Source organism: Pelodiscus sinensis, chromosome 3 (genome assembly GCF_049634645.1).
Source record: "Pelodiscus sinensis isolate JC-2024 chromosome 3, ASM4963464v1, whole genome shotgun sequence".
Lineage (NCBI taxonomy): Eukaryota > Metazoa > Chordata > Testudines > Trionychidae > Pelodiscus > Pelodiscus sinensis.
The window spans coordinates 147,635,904-147,653,870 of record NC_134713.1 but is presented as its reverse complement, the minus strand read 5'-3'; the positions used below and the strand labels follow the sequence as shown (position 1 = coordinate 147,653,870).

Sequence of the window (17,967 nt, the reverse complement as noted above, 5' to 3'; positions counted from 1 at the left end):
TATATATCACTTCCACTGACTTCACCAATACTGAGATGGATCTGAGCACTACCCGCTTCCTCTGCACTTGAGCCCTGGCTACCTTACAAGGGTTCCCATTCAGGAAAATCACCTTGCTAGTAGGCATCTAAGTCTCCCAATGCAACATATTGTGAGCCTAGGCAACTAACTCAGGGGCTGTTAATTCCACTGTGTAGCAGGTCACCTAGGAGTTAGGTGCCCTTTGCTATTTATGATTAATATTATGTCTTCAACATGTAAGTATTCAATACATTTCACAGAAAAGGTGCGGGCAAAAGCGGCAAGTCACAGGAAGTTAAACAATGTAGCTTTTGTTACATCAATACGTACGTACGAGAGCACAATGAAGGGTGCTGAAAAGTGACGTCCAAGGGAATTGTAGTGTGAGTTCCCCTTCCAGCTGTTGTGAATTAGTGCACACAGATCACAGCAACATCTGCCCCTCTGTAAATCGAGACAGATGAGCCAAACCAGAGTAGTGCTATGAGCCCGTGCACCATGTCACAGGGCCACTCTGTTTGGGGGCACAATCAAATATCTTTTACAACCATTTCCAAGATTTCACAGACTTTATTCAAATTCAGGATTTCCAGGATCACCATGACAAAAATCACAACATTATTTATGATGCAGTGTACAAATAGCAGATGTTCCAACAGAAGCAGCGGAACACTCCCCTTTCACAATTTGTTTAAAGCCACACAGACTGAAGGACAAACATGTTTTACTTCTCATCGAGTTGTTTGCCAAATGCATGATAAATTCAAACACTTAACTAGAGACTATCATGACAGTTCATGATGCAAAGACATATGGAAAGGGTGAAAGACATTTTCTGTTAAGTCAGCAAATACATAGAGGAGGTGTTCACACGTGTGCAATGGAACTTCCCCAACAATGTAAGACAAAACAGATATAACTTCGGCTCTTTTTTACAATGTTCAGCGGTCAAGGCACAATGTTTTTGTAAACATGTATTCATCTCACATCAGCCATCTAAAGTAACATTCAGAGTATTTTATGGAGCTACACCATGTCAAAATACTCTACTGCCTATTACTGCTTTACCTTTAACAGAGTTTCAAATATTCAGTAGATCAATAATAAGTATCTCCTGTGATGAATTTATGCAGAAAGTGTTTCCTCTTGCCTGTGTGGTGGGACCAAAATGTTTCATATACTATGGTTTTCCCTGGCAATAAAAGCTTCAGATTTCATTCTGACACATTTATACCTGGAATTGTATTTTGTTCTTTGTATTGTGCTAAAGACAGAATCCCTCAGACAGAAGGATTAGTTTAAAATGTTCAACATATTTATATTAAAAATACTGTTAAAATATCAATCCCTTTTAGCTGTGTGTCTGCCCAGTCCATCTCTTCCTTGTGTTGAATTGTGCATTAGGAAAGTGTGACTTTGGGCAAATGAATTAACCAAATAAATGTACTGAATTCATTTAATCCTGACTGGCCATTTGTTACAATATTTACATTTTGAAATGAGTATTTCTTTACCATAAGATTCTGAGCATGCACTGCTTCCAAGAGAGTGAACAGCATTCAAAAAAACCTTTACTAATAAGAATAAAAAATTTGAAAACTGCCAAGATAAATATTCAATAAAGTTAAAACCGTTTATGCCTCAGGCAAAATAAATTGTGCAATACTGTATGACAATATTGTGACAAAATTCTTACACACATAATTCCAGTGATTATACTAATCAGTGCAATCAGTGTTACACAGAACGTGTGTATTTCTAGGGTATTTTCCTTCTGCCTCATATGGCTGATTCTGATTGTTTTTTGAACACAGTATTATTCTTTTCTTGTTCTGTAGGACTGTCAACTGGTACCTGCAGAAAGAATTAGGGGATTAAGTACTTATACACATGAAGTTGTCCTTGTTTTCAGTTTGTTTGGCTACAATGAGACTAAATCACTAAGTTGTACAATTCATATAGTCAGATGACATTACGGTTTAAAGAAACTAGATTTGGTGAATAATTAATCTGTTAGAGGTTAATAGAAAGGCATATGAGACAGATTCCCTTCCTCCTCCAATTTACAATTCAAAATTATATGGAATCAAGATTTCCTATAAATTATGTAACTTTCCCATCTACATTACAGAGGGAGTACAGACATGGATCTTACTGAGATTAGATTCAGTTCATCCCCACTGTATTTAAATACAATAGAGGAGGATCTTGAAAATAAGGAAATCCTGCTGAAACTTGGAGGTACATGTGCATTACCTAACGTAGGCAGAAAACTGTGTGATAGATGCAGTTACAGTACAACTCCACAAAGGCATCTTCGTTTCCTTGAAGGTCAAGAAAACTACAAGATGGAAAGATTTCAGTTGTTTACCCTCATTTAAACAACCAGTGATTATGTAATATATTGCAAAGCTAACAGCTATGGATACACATCTTGTGATCTAAAGCAATGCTCATTGCTCAACTTCCCCTCACTTCAAAAGGAACCAAAGGATACACAAAAACAGGACTGAACAAATTCAACATGGCATGAAACTCTACCATGCCTTTCTTTCATACACACATGGACCGCATTAAAAGGAAGACCACTTTTTCACTGAAATGCCAAATGTACTGCATGTACTTCTAAGTGTATACTTTAAAAATTTACTTGCAGTAAACAATGTATGTTTTGATACAGCTAAAGAGTTAAACTGCAGCAAGAAAGAGGCCAATTCCTGCTATTAAGAACAAAGGAAAATCTGAAGGTATAGGCACTGTCCAATGTTTTAACAGATATACACTTGGGGTACGTCTAGACTACAGGCTTTTGTTGACAGAAGCTTTGTCGACAGATACTGTCAACAAAGCTTTGTCGACATGACAGCGTAGATGCAAAGGACAGTGTAGAGGCAGAACTCTGTCGACAAAAGGCGTTATTCCTCATAGAATGAGGTTTACCGCCGTCGACAAAACTGCCGAGTTCTGTCGACATTCTGTTGACAGAACTCGGCGGTAGCGTAGATGCAGGTATAGTTTTGTTGACAAAAGTCCACTTTTGTCGACAGAACCCTGTAGTCTAGACACACCCATAGTGGTTACAGGGAGAAATAATCAGATAACTGAGAACTGGCCCTACAATGTATCAGTTGCTCTAGCTGAATTAGGAAGCCAGCACATATTGACTTTTGATATTAAATGCTCATGCAATTACCAGTCAAATATTTAAGGGCAATAAAACAACCAAAACAGAAAAGATTAATTACTTACAGCTTTAATGTCTGTGTTCAGAATCCCTGAATTTATATTTTGTCTCCGCAAATCTGATTTGATTAAGGCTGAAACAAAGAAAGCATAAACTCATAACTTTCCCATAATGAGGCCATTCTAGGAGACTGACTGTACACCTATGACACAGATGTGGCAGCTACTTACAACTTGTTCAAAAGACATTTCTTTATTTGTACTCTGACTTATTCACCTACCCATATCTTCACGAATTTTAAACATGTGAGAAGTCACTTAACAGTTTTTACATATGCAATTTTCTTAGCAGCATTAAGGTAGGATAAGGAATGTTGACATTTTTGGTACGCATGTACAACTGTTTACATGTGTTCCAGAAAGTAAGTCTCAGGTGTAAATTTGTGAAACAAACAGTAATTTCTTTAGTCTGAGAATATTAGAGCTGCTTGAGATTAAATCTTTTCAGGCTATTTGCATGTCTCTAAAAATCCCCTCAGAAGGCCCTCAGAATAGACTTATGCACAGAACCTCTTATATAAAAGAGCATAACATATGGTTACTTACCTTGTAACTGTTGTTCTTTGAGATGTGTTGCTTATGTCCATTCCATGTAGGTATGCATGAGTTCTGGAAGCTTTTTACCCTTAGCAGTTCCAGTTGGGCCAGCTGGGAGGCCCTCTGGAGTGGTGCATATATCAGTGCATATATACCCCTGCTGGGCCCTCCATCCCCTCAGTTCCTTCTTGCCGGAGAAGTTCCAATGATGGGGCGGTGAGCGGGATTTGGAATGGACATGAGCAACACATCTCAAAGAACGAGAGTTATGAGGCAAGTAACCATTTTTTCTTCAAGTGCTTGCTTATGTCCATTCCATGAAACTGACTCCCAAGCTGTACCTACCGGGGGGGATGGGACCTATGAGGATATGGACTAGGGATGTGAAGGACTAGTCTACTATGCGATAAGCAAATGCTTATCAGATAGTCGACTAGTCACTCCCCCCCGCTGTCTCTATCAGATAGAGGCAGCAAGGGGGATGGAATAGAAGGGCGTACATCAAAGCAGCAGCGCCACATGGAGCCCGGGGTCAGCTGCTTTGTGCGGTGCTGCTGCTTTGAAATGCCTCGGGAAGCCTGGTGTTGGGCTCCTCGTGGCATTTCAAAGTGACAGCGCTGCATGGAGCCCAGGGTCAGTGGGGGAGTCCCCAGCTGACCCTGGGTTTTGGCACTTTCACCTTTGAAGACTTCAGAGCAAAGGTGCCCTATCAACTAATGAAATAGTCACTGCAAAAATGCATGGACTATTCAATTAGTCAATTACCAGATACTTAACATCCTTAATATGGACTGTAACTTAGCCCTGCTAAGGGCTGTCTTTTCCCTGGCCTGATGCGCTTTCGCAGAGTGGCTGGTAAAGGTATGAATGGACAACCAGGGAGCCACCCTGCAAATATCCAGGATGGGTACCTGCGCCAAGAAAGCTGTGGATGAGGCTTGGGGCCCTGGTAAAATAGGGGTGATTGGAAGGACAGGCTTTCCCCCCAGGTCATAATATGCTCTAATACATGCGGTGATGAAGATAAGCACTGTGCCAAAACTGGTAGGCCCTTCATCCTGCCTGACCTAAACAGATCCAGGTGGGGAGTTTCCCAGTTGCAGAAGAGCTCTTGGCCCACATCCTCTCTGAGGAACCATTCATGAGCTCTGAATGACCTGCTGAGTCGACCTGCTAGAGCACTGCAGGTTCCTGGAAGGTAAGTGGCCTCCAAACGGATCCCCTGCAGAGATCCCATAGGGTTCACGCCTCCCGACACAGGGGAGAGGAACAAGCTCCACCCTGTCAGTTAATATAAAACATCGATGACAGTGTTCATCAGGACTGACACACACTTGCCCCTCAAGTGAGGCAGGAACACCTGGCAAGCCAGTTCCTTGCCATCATCAATGGCAACACTCAAAGGCCGAGGGTAAGGTCCCACATGGCTGCGAACCTGAAGCTCGGGAGGGATGTTATTCCTGTCGTGGCATTGAGTCTCGCCCCCACAAACTCTATAGTCTATGTTAGAACAAGAGTGGACTTTTCCTCGTTCAACATGAGGCCCAGAATAGTGAACGTGTGCCATACCAGCTCTATGTGCTGCAGTACTTGTTGCTGTGAGTAGACCCTGATAAGCCAGTCACTGAAGTAGGGGAACACCTGTGCACCCTCCTCCTTAGAAAGGCAGCCACTACCACCATGCATTTTGTGAATACACCTGGAGCAGCAGAGAAGCCAAAGGGGAGGACTGTGAATTTATAGCGGTCCCCTCTGACAGAAGTGAAGGAACCACCTGTGATGAGGAATGATGGAAATAGGCATCCTTTAAATCAAGGGCAGCATACTAGTCCCCTAGATTGAGGGAGTGGATAATAGAAGCCAATGTAACCATCCTGAACCTCGTCTTTTGATGAAGGTGTTGAGCCCTCTGAGATCCAGAAGAGGGTGAAGACCCGCTTTGGACGTTGGGATTAAAAAATGTCGGGAGAAAACCCTTTCCCTCGAAACTCAGATGGAACCTGCTCCACCACTCCTAACAGCAGGAGTGAAGCTACCTCCTCTCGAAGAAGGTGCTTAAGAGAGGGATCCCTGAAGAGGGACTAGGAAGGTGGGGAGTTAAGAAACAGGATAGAATATCTTACTTCCACCATGACAAGGACCCACCGGTCTGATGTGATACTACTCCATGCATAATGGAAGTAGGATAGGCGATCTAGATTTGGGGCTGTCACTCTTTCCTCAGGTGCATCTTCAAAACCCTGACCTAGGCCCTAGGTTTTGTTTGAGGGGCCTGCTCCCTGGTCTGAGGCCAAATGGGACCTCCTTCTGTTGGGCATGCCATTATTGTCCCGGTTCCTCCTCCTACTATTGTCCTATCTAGGACCCTGCTGACAGGTGCATTGCAGAGGCCTAGGGTTTGGTGGGCCTCTTCGAGGGGCCGGAATGTGTGTGCCCCAGGACTTCAGGATTGGTGATCTGGACCTCTCGCACAATGCCCGAAACCTGGAGCCATGAGCTCTGCTCCATCATGATGCCCATGGCCATAGATCTAGCAGCCAAATGAGCAGCATCCAATACAGCATAGAGGGCAGTGTGGGAGACAATCATAGTTCCCACTAAGCTGCATGCCTGTGAGGACACACACAAAAAATTCTCCCCCCATCCAGCTCCTCTGGAGATCTGTGCAGCAGGCGGCTGCTCCAGTGGGTGGGGCTGGCTGAGATAGCATTGTGAGGGAGCTATTGGGGTGGGGGGCAGGGACCTACCACGGCTACATGGCAGTGTGTGGGAAGGGAAGGCCTACTCTGGTGGCCGGGGCCTGTTCAGACCGCTGGGGCTGGGAATGAGACCTGCTGCCTGGTATGGGAGAGTGGGGGGGTATCTGCTCTGGCGGCTGGGAATACGACCTGCTACATGGCGGGGGGGGGGGGAGGGGAGAGAAGAGAGAGAGCAGGGGAAGCTGCTCCAGCAGCCAGGAACATGTGCGTGTTATTAACTTTGGTGCCATGGTGGCACACATCCAAACGAGCGCACATGACATCAATTTTGGTGCACAAGCCAAAATTCACTCCTCTTGTGGTTGGAAGACACTGGAGACAATCCTCCCCTCCTCCACCTGAGCCTTAAACTCCATGGGAGCTCCTCCTTAAATTTGTCTATTGTCACTCAAGAGTTGTGAGTATCTGCTGAGCATGGCCTGTTGATTAGTGATCCTCAGATAAAGTCCTGCAGTGGCATAGGCCTTATGGCCCAACAAGTTGAGCTTTTTAGGCTCCTTACTCTTCCGAGTGGGCCCTGGCTGCTCTTGCCTCTACCTGCCATCAACAGCCTGACCACTAGGAACCAGGGAGGCAGGTGCACAAAGAGGTGCTTATTCCCAGACTGTGGCACATAGTATCTCCTCTTGACCCCTTTATATGTAGGTGGAATGGAGGCAGGGATCTGACAGAGGGCTTTGGGTATTTTAGCCACAGTCTTGTTCCAAGGCAGGGCAACACTTGCAGGCGCATCTGCTGTTAAAATGTCCACCATAGGGTCAGAGTCCTCTACTACCTCCTCCGCCTGAACCCAAAGGTTTTGAGCCAGTCTTTTCAGTAGCTCCCGGGGGGTTCTTATGTCCATGATGGGCATTGCTGGCAATGGATCAGCAAGAGCCTCATCAGGAGAGGAAGATGAACAGACTCTAGGTGGCAACTGCTCCTTGCTCTGAGAAATCTCCTGGACCAGAGGAGCCACTACTGCAGTGGAGGAAGCCTCCCTTGCTCCTTATTGGGGCTACCCAACTCTCCAAGGCAGGAGACCTGGATAGTGGAGTGGCTAACAGAGTGCCCCTAGAGTATGAGTAGACTGACCCTGTCCTGGATGTAACCTGGCCCCGGGCTTGATGGTAGGCCTATAGAGTCCAAAATGGCCACTGGACCAGATGTGCCATGGCTATCGGTTTACCCCAGTGCTGGACCAGTGGTGCTGGTGGCCGCATATGCTGGTGAGAGGGACCTGGTACCGGTGACCAACATGGTGCCAGAGGGCCCTGATCCACACAGGTTGGCACCGAGCAGGACAGTGCCGAAACCAAACCAACGACCAGTTGAGACAGTGATGGTGCCGGAGTCAGTGCCAATAGTGTCTATCGCTGCAGGGAAGTTAGTGGGCCCCTAGCCAATGAATGCTTCGGTGCCAGCTACCTCTTCTTGTGAGCCCACACACGGTAGTTCTCCCTGCGGAGTGCTGGACCCAGCAATGACGTGAGCTCAATTAGGTCTCAAGTCATGTCAAAAATATCCAGCATCAATGGCTCACAGACAGGTCCTGGACCTCTGGACTACTAGCTCACATAGAGCTCGACTACTGCCTAGATCAGTGTTTCCCAAATGGTGTTCCGCGAAACCCTGGGGTTTTGCGAAGTGAAAATAAGGGTTCCGTGAGAAAATTCCATTACAGTAACATTTTATGTTTAAAAAAAAATTAATATTTAATCATTTATGAATTTTATTGAAAACAAAGTATTTGTGTTTGCCATGGTAAAATGTCCCTGAGTAATGCCAGCTTAGCCAGAGAGTGGGGATGATGATGTCACTACTCAGCGCTGTGTGCACAGTGAGTCAGTGATGCGATCACCTGTTATATACCATACATTATGCATATTAATTTGAGCTTTATTTTTTGTACACATTAAGTGTGATTTTTGTTTTTAAATATGTGCAATTAAACTAAATGTTGATCTCATGAACTTGTTTAGCATTTGTTTATTATTATCCTGATTTTTGTGGCCTGCTTTTTCAGCTCCATATATATATATATATATATATATATATATATATATATATATATATATATATATATATAAGACTGTCATTAGGGGTTCTGCAAAATTCTTTCAAGTTTAAAAGGGTTCCGTGGCCAAAAAAAATTGGGAAACACTGGCCAATATAGTGCAGGAGCAACCTCATGCTTTGGCGAGGACAAAGCCGTAGAGTGTCCCCCCACGGATGCACCCAGTGCTCCCATCAGGATGGATACCTACCTCTCCATGGCTTCTTTGAAGACTTCGGTACCAGGGACTGGACCAGTACTGCATTGCTGAAGAGCAGCTAGATGCTGCTGAACACCTTGGGGTCACCTCAGATTCGCGCACTAACGCTGGTGTGCTGCGAACAGCTGGTGTTGAGCTGGTGCCAGGGGCTGCAGCCCTGACTCCCATCAGCAGGAGTTTAAGCCTAGAATTCCTCTCTCATTTCATTCTAGGCTTGAACACTGCAAATCTTACAGATGTCTGTTAGGTGTCCTTCCCCCAGACACTTCAGGCCACCAGCAGTATGGGTGTGTTGATATAGTGGTGCCACTCCAGGGCCCCCCCCCAGCTGGCCCAATGGGCCCTGTTAAAAAGCTTCCGGAACTCATGCACACGCCTACATGGAATGGACATTAGCAAGCATTCGAAGAAGAACAGTTTGATTTCTAGAGGAAAGCATCTACTACCATGCCTCAGGCACTTCTCCCATGTTCCCTCTGTGCGCGCTATGAACAGGGATTTCTTACTAAACATCAAGCCACCCAATGGCAAATAAAAGCACATGGGTGAGACAGTATTCCAGGGATCACTCTCAGGTAAGATTCCTGCAGATCAGTTACTCCCTTCAAAGCAACATTCTTTGACATTCAAATGCATTAAATTACTTGTGTGCTCTAGTGAACCAAGCATGGGCCCAAGATCAAAAACTTCCACACACTAACCATGAATTTGACTTCTTGTGGTACGCTGTGCAAGTCACTTTATCTGAGGCACAGGAAACCTCCTGTCTATATAACAAGAGTAATCCATTTCAGTTTGTGTGCACCACATTATAGAAGTACAGTAAAACTCCGGTGGTCCGGCATCCAGTGGTCTGGTACGCCTGATGGTCCAGCACCAACTGCAACCCGGAATGCTCCGGCAGCTGCTTCAAGTTGTTAGTGTAATTGATTAACTGCGGCTGGATCCACAGCCAAGAGGCTCTCAATCTACTTTTCCTCTCTACTGCCTGGAGGAGGGGGGGCAGGGGAAGGTAGGGGTTGGCGGGGGAGGGGGAGGGACCGGGGGTGTGCCAAACCCTCCCTCCTGCTGCAGGGAGGCAAAGCCTGGAAGCGGCAGAACAAGAGAGGGAGGGAGAGGTAGGCAGCTGTTTCAATAAATTCTAATCAATTGCACTGCCCTGGCAACAGGCTCACAATCTACCTTTCCTCTCTACCGCCTGCAGGAGGGAAGGGTGAGGGAGGGGAGGGGGTCGGCGGGCGGGGGGATGCTGAACCCTCCCTCCTGCTGCAGGGAGGCAGATTGCGAGCCTGTTGCCGGGGCAGTGCAATTGATTAGAACTTATTGAAACAGCTGCCTGCCTCTTCCTCCCTCCCTTGTTCTGCCGCTTGCAGGCTTTGCCTCCCTGCAGCAGGAGGGAGGGTTTGGCACACCCCCGCTCCCTCTCCCACCCCCCTCCTTGCGGCTGTTCCCCTCCAACGAGACCCGCCCCTGCCAGAGTACCTCCTGATAGTCCGGCATTTCTGATAATCCAGCACCACCTGGGTCCCAAAGGTGCCAGATTATCGGAAGTCTACTGTACTAGGGTTATTACAGTATCAAAAAAGTTCTGGATTACTACAAAAGTGAGGCTACGCGATTACTTTTATGAGCAAATAGATCTATAAAGACTTAATCAAATTTCTAGTTCTTCACTGGATAATTCATCTTTAAAAAAGGTTCATAAGCCAAGAAATCAGACTCAAGTTAGTGAGGTAAAACTTTCACACACCCATAAAATCCCCCATTGTTTCCTCGCTAGCCAAATGGCAGCCAGTCATAATCAAAAGGTTCTTACCTTAGGCACATTCTCAGTGGTGGGTAGGGATTTAAAATTACAATAGAGTCCCGATTATCCGACCTAAACGGGACCGATAGGTGGTCGGATTAACGAAAGTATCGGATAATACAGAAACGGGTATGAAATTGGGTTTATTAATAATTATTCTACAGTACAACTAACATAATAGAGTACAGAACATTTAGTATGCAGTATGGCAAAACGCAAAAGTTATTGTTTAAAAACACTGTGATTGAAGTTTGTTTCCCAGCTTTGTGTCTCTTCCTTGTAGCAAGGTCGCGCCAGCATCTCAGTAACATATCACTAGCAGTTGCCTCCCCTTGTTCTTCAACATAAGCCAGTGCCGCCTAGAGAACCTTGACCCCTTCGCTATGACTCATACTCTCCATTTTGTCTTTGTCATTATCTTCATCATCTTCATTGTCACGGTCATCCCGAACCAGAGCTATTATGTCGTGGTCAGTCAGTTTTTGCTCATCTTTCTCCATCCATTCCTGTATATCAACATCATTCACTCTCTCACAGCCTGGAATTTGTTGTAACAATGGGTATCACAATTTTCTTGCTCCATTTCTTGTACATTTTTGTCTTCCGAAAGTAACTTTCTCCATGATCTTGCCAGAGTTTGTGGTTCAATCTCTTCCCAGGATTGTGCGATCCAATAAACAACATCTTTTAGGTTCACTGTCCTTATCTAGCATACCATTTCCATTGTCTATCGCCTCAATGAGCGTAGTTAAAAGCTTACGACGATATTTTTTCTTTAACACTTCAAGCACACCCTGGTCCATAGGCTGACACAATGAGGTGATATTAGGAGGAAGAAAAATTACTCTAATGTCCCCACTGCTCAGTTCATCCTCATGACGATGAGATGGTGCATTATCAATGACAAGGATTGCTTTCCTCGGTAGGTTTAGCGATTTCAAAAATTGTTCTACTGAAGGAACAAATTCATTGAAAAACCAGCCTCGTAAAATTTCTGAATCCATCCATGCATTCCTCTGATTCTTATACGAAACTGGTAGAGCAGTAGATGCTAGGTTTTTGAAAGCTCGTGTTTTTTTTGCCTTTCCAATAAATGTGAGTCTTAGTTTGTGGTGTTACTACAGGCTAGAATCGTCACTCTTTCTTTACTTCATTTATAGCCAGGAGTTGAAGTTTTAGCCTGGGAAGCTAGAGTTTTTGAAGGAAGCATTTTATAGTTTAAGCCTATCTCATCGCAGTTATATATCTGCTCACCTGATAATTCTTAATTGTCGATGAGACAATGAAATATTGCTTTACATTTCAGAAATCCTTCCAGATTTGCCGATAATTTTTCGCCACATATACTGAGCGGCCTTAACCCGTATAGTTTTTTCCAGAGATCAAGCCAGCCTACACTAGCCGTGAAATCAGGTTCCCTTCATTAATTCCTTTTGGAAAATCAGAGCTTTCTCTTGCAGGATCGGGCCTGTGATAGGCATGCCTTTATCCCTTTGCTGTGTGAACCATAAGAACAAAGCTTCACTCACTTTTTCATATTCACATTTCTTCATCGTTTTTCTGTCCTTCAGTCCTTCACCTGAGGCTCGATTAGAGCACCACTTTTCTAACTGACTTCTTTTCCTCTTCCAGTCACCAATTGTAACTTGCCCCACATTGAGTTCGGAAGCAACTTTGTGCATGGACTCGCCTTTTTCTAGTCTCTTTAATGCTTCAAGTTTTTGTTCAATGGAAAGAACCACTTTTTTTCTTTTTTCACTTGCCATGTTCCTCAAACAATAAAGTTATATTACAGTAAGGGGAAAATGCAATTGGAAAAATAAAACAGGATCACAGCACAAACACAAATGACTAGCGCAGAGGAACAAATGAAGCTACCGCCATGGGTGTATGTGATGCATGGGCACGTAAATAGCAAGTCGAATGGCTATGTCAGATAAAGCGGAATGTCGGGTAAGCAAAGGTCAGATAATCAGGACTCTACTGTAGGTTATTTTAGTAAATGAATAGTCGATAAAAATTCTATCGACTACTTGATAATTCGATAGAGGGAGGCAGACAGCTCAGTTCATGCAGGTTCATGCTGGTACCAGACCACACTGCGGCTCTGCAATTTAAAAGGCAGTAGGATTAGGGTAGCCTGCCTCCTGGCTCCTACTGCATTTTAAATTGCAGTAAATTTGTAAATTGCAGTGGGGTTTGATCCCCAACTCAGCACAACCAGGGACTGAGGCTGGGCTGCCTGCCCAGCTGGCAGCAGCCCCTGTGCACAGCTGACTGCCATGAAGCAGCCCATCTGCAAAGGGTCCCAACAGAGCAGCCTCTCCTGCCCCCACTTGCTGCCTCTGATAAAGGCAGCTTTTAAGCTGGCTCCCCTCAGCACTGGCTCCTGTTCGTTCCCTCCCCCTTTCCCCCCAGCAAGGGGGAGAGAAAATGTGATAAGCCTAGGCTTATCGGGTAGTTGACTAATCAACTACTCTCTTACATCCCTAGTGGTGGGCATTTCTAACTAGCTAACCAGATTAGTTTTAAAAAAATAAATGCAAAGAATGTCAATGCTATCAAAAACGTTAACAGGTAATTAAAAATGAATGCTCTCAAAACCCAGCTACAAGCCAACATGAATGTTTCGTACATATATAGCATACTGTTTATGTATAACTAGTATTACTCTACAGACTATAGACTTATCACGTTCAAACATTACTATGCATGAAAGTCCTCTTTTGTTAAGAGTGGCTATTGCAGGGTTACTCCTCCAGTTTCCATCTTTTTGCTTAAAGTTAGCTAAATCAGTCCTGTCTGACTGTGTGCACCCCCCTACCCACATAAAGGCTAATACCTGGCCCTCTCTTCGTTGTCCAGGAAGTGACCAAAGATCCTAGCACCACCTGTACCCTCCTCCCTAAGTAAATAGCGTGGAGAGCCCCCTCTCCCTTCCCCCCACCTCCTTCTAATAGATTATCCAGTTAAACACCACATTTAACTGGTTAACCAATTGAACAGAATTTTACATCCCTATCTCACACTGTTCAGAGCCAAATGTAAAATCCATTCTTATTTAATTTTCCTCTCAGAAGCTCCTTGACACTACATCTATAATTCAATTCATCCATGTAAATAGAATTTTAATTAATCTATCTACTCAAGTTTGCTCCTACCAACAAAGGAGAAAGTGTATTTATTTTTGCACTTGTTGATAGCTTTATAATTAATTGGGTAGCACTCAAACACTCTAATGATAAGGCACATACAAAACTTTGAGCTCAGGCAAAACTCAACAATACATCAATCCTCTAGAAATCTGCCACTAGCAACTAGCTTTATCTAAGGTGAGGTCTATATGAATTTGCATGGATACTTTAGCCAACTCCTTTTTCACATATTTTCCAAGTGAATAACACCCCTCTAGCAGTCAACTCTCCAGAGAATCATAGTTGCCATTGCTGATGACTACTACCGTAACTAAGGCAATTCCATCCTTTTTCTTATGTTTCACCTCCAAACTGGCAGGGAAAGTTCTTACAAAGAAACATATTTTTCACAAAATAAGGCTTTGTTCTCTCCTGTTTATACAACTATTGGGTCATTCTATTCTAGAATAATGATTGCCCCAGGCACATACTAGAGATGGTTATTCACTCTAAAAACATTAAAATCAATTATTGAAAAATCTCCTGTTTTTCATAGACCAGAAGGCACCATCATGATCATTAGACTAACATTCTATATAACACTGGTCACACCCAAAAGGTCAAAATAATTCCTCGAGTATATCTTGTAGAAGAAATAGCCAATCTTGATTTAAAATTATTCGTGACTGAAATTATCATGACATTGGTAAAATGTTCAAATGGTTTACCACACTCACTGTTTCCAGCCTAATTTGCAATTATTTGCTGAGCAATGTATTTGACTGGATCTAAAAAAAAAAAAAACCCACCCACATATTTCAATAATCACTGTGGCTTGTAAACAGAGAGACATCACAAGTGAAACTAACTTCACGTTGTAAACCATTTAATCAAATCTATCTAAAAATCTCTATATTTTAAGTGTGCTTTTTCAGGCTTTGAATTTAAAAATAAATCCAATTTAAAATGAGGTATGTTTCCTTCATTAATGTTTAAGATGTTTTGTAACACTTTGAGGATAGGCAAATGTTTCAAAAATTATGATAAAACAGCAGCCAGGAACATGACTGTATATACTTTTGCTGTGTTGTCTTAGAAAGAGGTATGGCAAGCAGCAAATATTAAAAATGATTCTTTAAATCAAGGAGTAATTCTCCATCCTTTGATGCAGATAAGAAAAATGTGTGTTTAAAGTGTACTGCTTTGTTGGAGACCCTAATTCAGCCACAAAGGACAAAAATATCTACATAAATAAAGAAAATAGCAAATATGATTGGTTACCTGTTAAAATAATGCCTACAAACATCCACGCACAGAGGAAAAGGTTTCCTGTACGAGGACTATAATCCGTTGTGAGCTTTCCTTGAACCAGTGTAAAGAGAATCCCAAATATCTGTAATCAAATATCATAAAACTTTTCAGATTTCATTAGACTCACGTAGTAGATCTCTTCTAATTTAACTTATAAAAATTAGGATCAATGTATTAACTACCAGTCTGAAGACTGCAGGTTGGACCTCTTTGGTCCAGCACCCTCGGGACTTGGTTGGTCCGAACAAGGGAATTTGCCAGACCAGAGGAGGTCTCCTGCTACTGGCTCCCCAGGCCACCTACCGTCCTCGCTGCTGGCCCCAGCAGCACCCCTTTTCCAGGCTGTTGTGCTGCTAGAGCCCTGGCAGCCTGGACTGCCCCAGTCCCAATGCCGCTATCAGGGCTGCCACATCTCTGGCCCCGGCCCCACTATTGGATCTGCTAAGGCTGCCACATCTCTGGACCCAGCCCTGCTACTATGGATGCTGCAGCCCCTGCTGTACAACCGGGGCTCCGAGCTGCCAGCCCTCTTGCCACTGGGGTTCCCAACCAGGACTCCCTAGTGTAGGAAGACCTGTGGTGGTGCCAGACCATGGATGTTGCTGGATGAGGGAGTTCCGGTTTTGGGAGGTCCAACCTGTAGTATACAAACACTACAGGAGCACAATAAAATGCCAGCAGTCAAGTCTAGGACTTTTTCTGCACAAAAAAAATCAATGAGGCTTTATTAAATGTTACCCTCATATACAAGAATAAGTTGAAATAACCTGTGCTGAAGCATTAAGGAGTCCTGATGACGTGCCTTCAGACTCCGGGTATGTAATTTCCACAGCAAACTCAAAGCCAAGTGGGAGATAACCTGTCATGAAGAAGCTGCCATAATAATAATAATAATAAAAGACAGATGTGAACAAGAATACCGTAAGTGCAGCTCTAATCCATTGCTATGGATATGGAAAATAAACCTGAAAAATAGTCATTCTAAAGGATCAGGTTACAGCCGCATATGCTTGATTTCAAGAATCGTTATAGTTTAGGGCTTGCCTGTGTCTTACAATTTCATTCTCTTATTCTTCCACCATCAGTTCAAGTTTTGACACTTTTGTCCTTTTTTCCCATAATCTTCTGAGTGTTTTCTTCCAGTCCACCCTTTATGCATAGAGCAGCCTTCTAGAGTTAGTCCACAAAACTACTACGTTTCTTCACTAACACTCCTCTTCTAAAAGGCCTATATCTTGCAAGTGCGGGACTGAGACAATTCAGTCACCTATGTAATTTATTTTATGAATCAGCTGTTTATTAATGTGGAGGAATGGGATCAAACATCAGTAGGGATGTGCACCCGGAGATTGCTGTGGAACTGAGAGAACAGAATGATGGAGGGAGGATGAGAACGTGATGTATTTACTTTTTACAAATAAATCTTTGCGTTAGAGTTATACCAGTAATCAACACAATCACTTTGCTTGTCTAGCCCTTTCCGACCACCACTCTGTTTTTTAGACTATATGCTATTGGGGGTAAGGACTGACTCTTCTTTTGCATTTGGGATGTGCCTGCCATGTTTTAGGCACTAGAAAATATAAACTATACCTATTAGCGATTATTATGAGTGAACTCAAATGTCCAATCCCACTACTTTTATTTATTTGGGTCCTAATCCAATGCCCATTGAAGTCCATGAGAAGACTCATTTGTTTCAATGAGCTTTGAACTAAGCCGGTACAAGAAAGCTAAATTCTGGTTTCCATGACACTAGTCAAAATTGAGAGTAAATCTATTTACTTCAGCAGAGACCAGAATTTGGTCCATTCACCAACTGTATCTGTAGTATACTATAAGTTGTATGTATGAAAAGGGAGTTTTACAGGTATAGTCTTTTAGCTTAACAAAAAGCCATTCAACAGTTTCAAACACAGTTTAAACAGAATTAAAATACAGGACTATGTAGCACTTTAAAGACTAACAAGATGGTTTAATAGGTGATAAGCTTTCGTGGGCCAGACCCACTTCCTCAGATCAAATAGTGGAAGAAAATAGTCACAACCATATATACCAAAGGATACAATTAAAAAAAAAATGAACACATATGAAAAGGACAAATCACATTACAGAACAGAGGGGGAATACGGGGGGGGGGAGGGGAAGGAAGGTAAATGCCTGAGAGTTAATGATATTAGAAGTGGGGAAGGGGAGATGTCTGTGAGTTAATGGTATTAGAGGTGATAATTGGGGAAGCTATCTTTGTAATGGGTAAGGTAGTTGGGGTCTTTGTTCACCCGCCTTCCTTTCCCTTTTGGCTCCTTACCCAAGTACTCCTCCAGTTACAAACACTATTACAAGGTATCCAAGATCCAGAGTGAATGTAAATACGATCATTCCAACAAATGACAGAATGTAAACGATTACAGTAGTCTGTCTGAAATAAAAACCAAGAGAAAAATCCCCACTGTTATCCTGAGAAGACAATACGTACTGTCCAAAAGCAAACAGTCATGTAAATATTATATATTTTCTTTGCTACAACTGAAACATTTTTAAAATCCACTGAAGTAATTTCAACTCACACATAATATATATATATATAAAATGCATTTCAGCAAGACTGCCCATCCTTGTGCTTTTCATTCCCTTAGTTAGATCGCTGCTTTATTCAAGTCACAATGGAGGTAATGACTTCTTCAGATTCTCAGAGGACACCCAGAAGATGAAGTCAAGCCTGCTGTAGTGCCCTGCTCTACATATGGACAATATGCTACATATGGACAATATGCTATACTACACCAAAATTGCTTCTTAACTTTTATAGAAAATAGTATTCAGATAAAAAAAAACGGCCAAACAAATATGATTGTAAACTGAAAGCTTCATTCTAAAGTATATTAAAGCGATGAAATCTG

General features: G+C 43.1%; 1 protein-coding gene across 2 annotated transcripts in view; it reads right to left on the bottom strand.

Moving 5' to 3' along the window:
* Positions 1–571: 571 nt before the first annotated feature.
* FLVCR1 (FLVCR choline and heme transporter 1) overlaps positions 572–17,967 on the bottom strand; it is a 42,119-nt gene continuing 24,723 nt past the window's right edge. The window contains exons 6-10 of one of the 2 annotated variants that reach the window (XM_025186396.2): positions 17,376–17,486; positions 15,835–15,940; positions 15,038–15,149; positions 3,271–3,338; positions 572–1,875 (exon numbers count right to left, since the gene is read on the bottom strand). In XM_025186396.2, the coding sequence (XP_025042181.2) occupies positions 1,801–1,875; positions 3,271–3,338; positions 15,038–15,149; positions 15,835–15,940; positions 17,376–17,486 (472 nt within the window). In that variant the 3' untranslated portion in view covers positions 572–1,800. Of the gene's footprint in view, positions 1,876–3,270; positions 3,339–10,747; positions 12,393–15,037; positions 15,150–15,834; positions 15,941–17,375; positions 17,487–17,967 lie in introns of those variants that run through there. The other variant, XM_075925175.1, reaches the window with a different exon arrangement.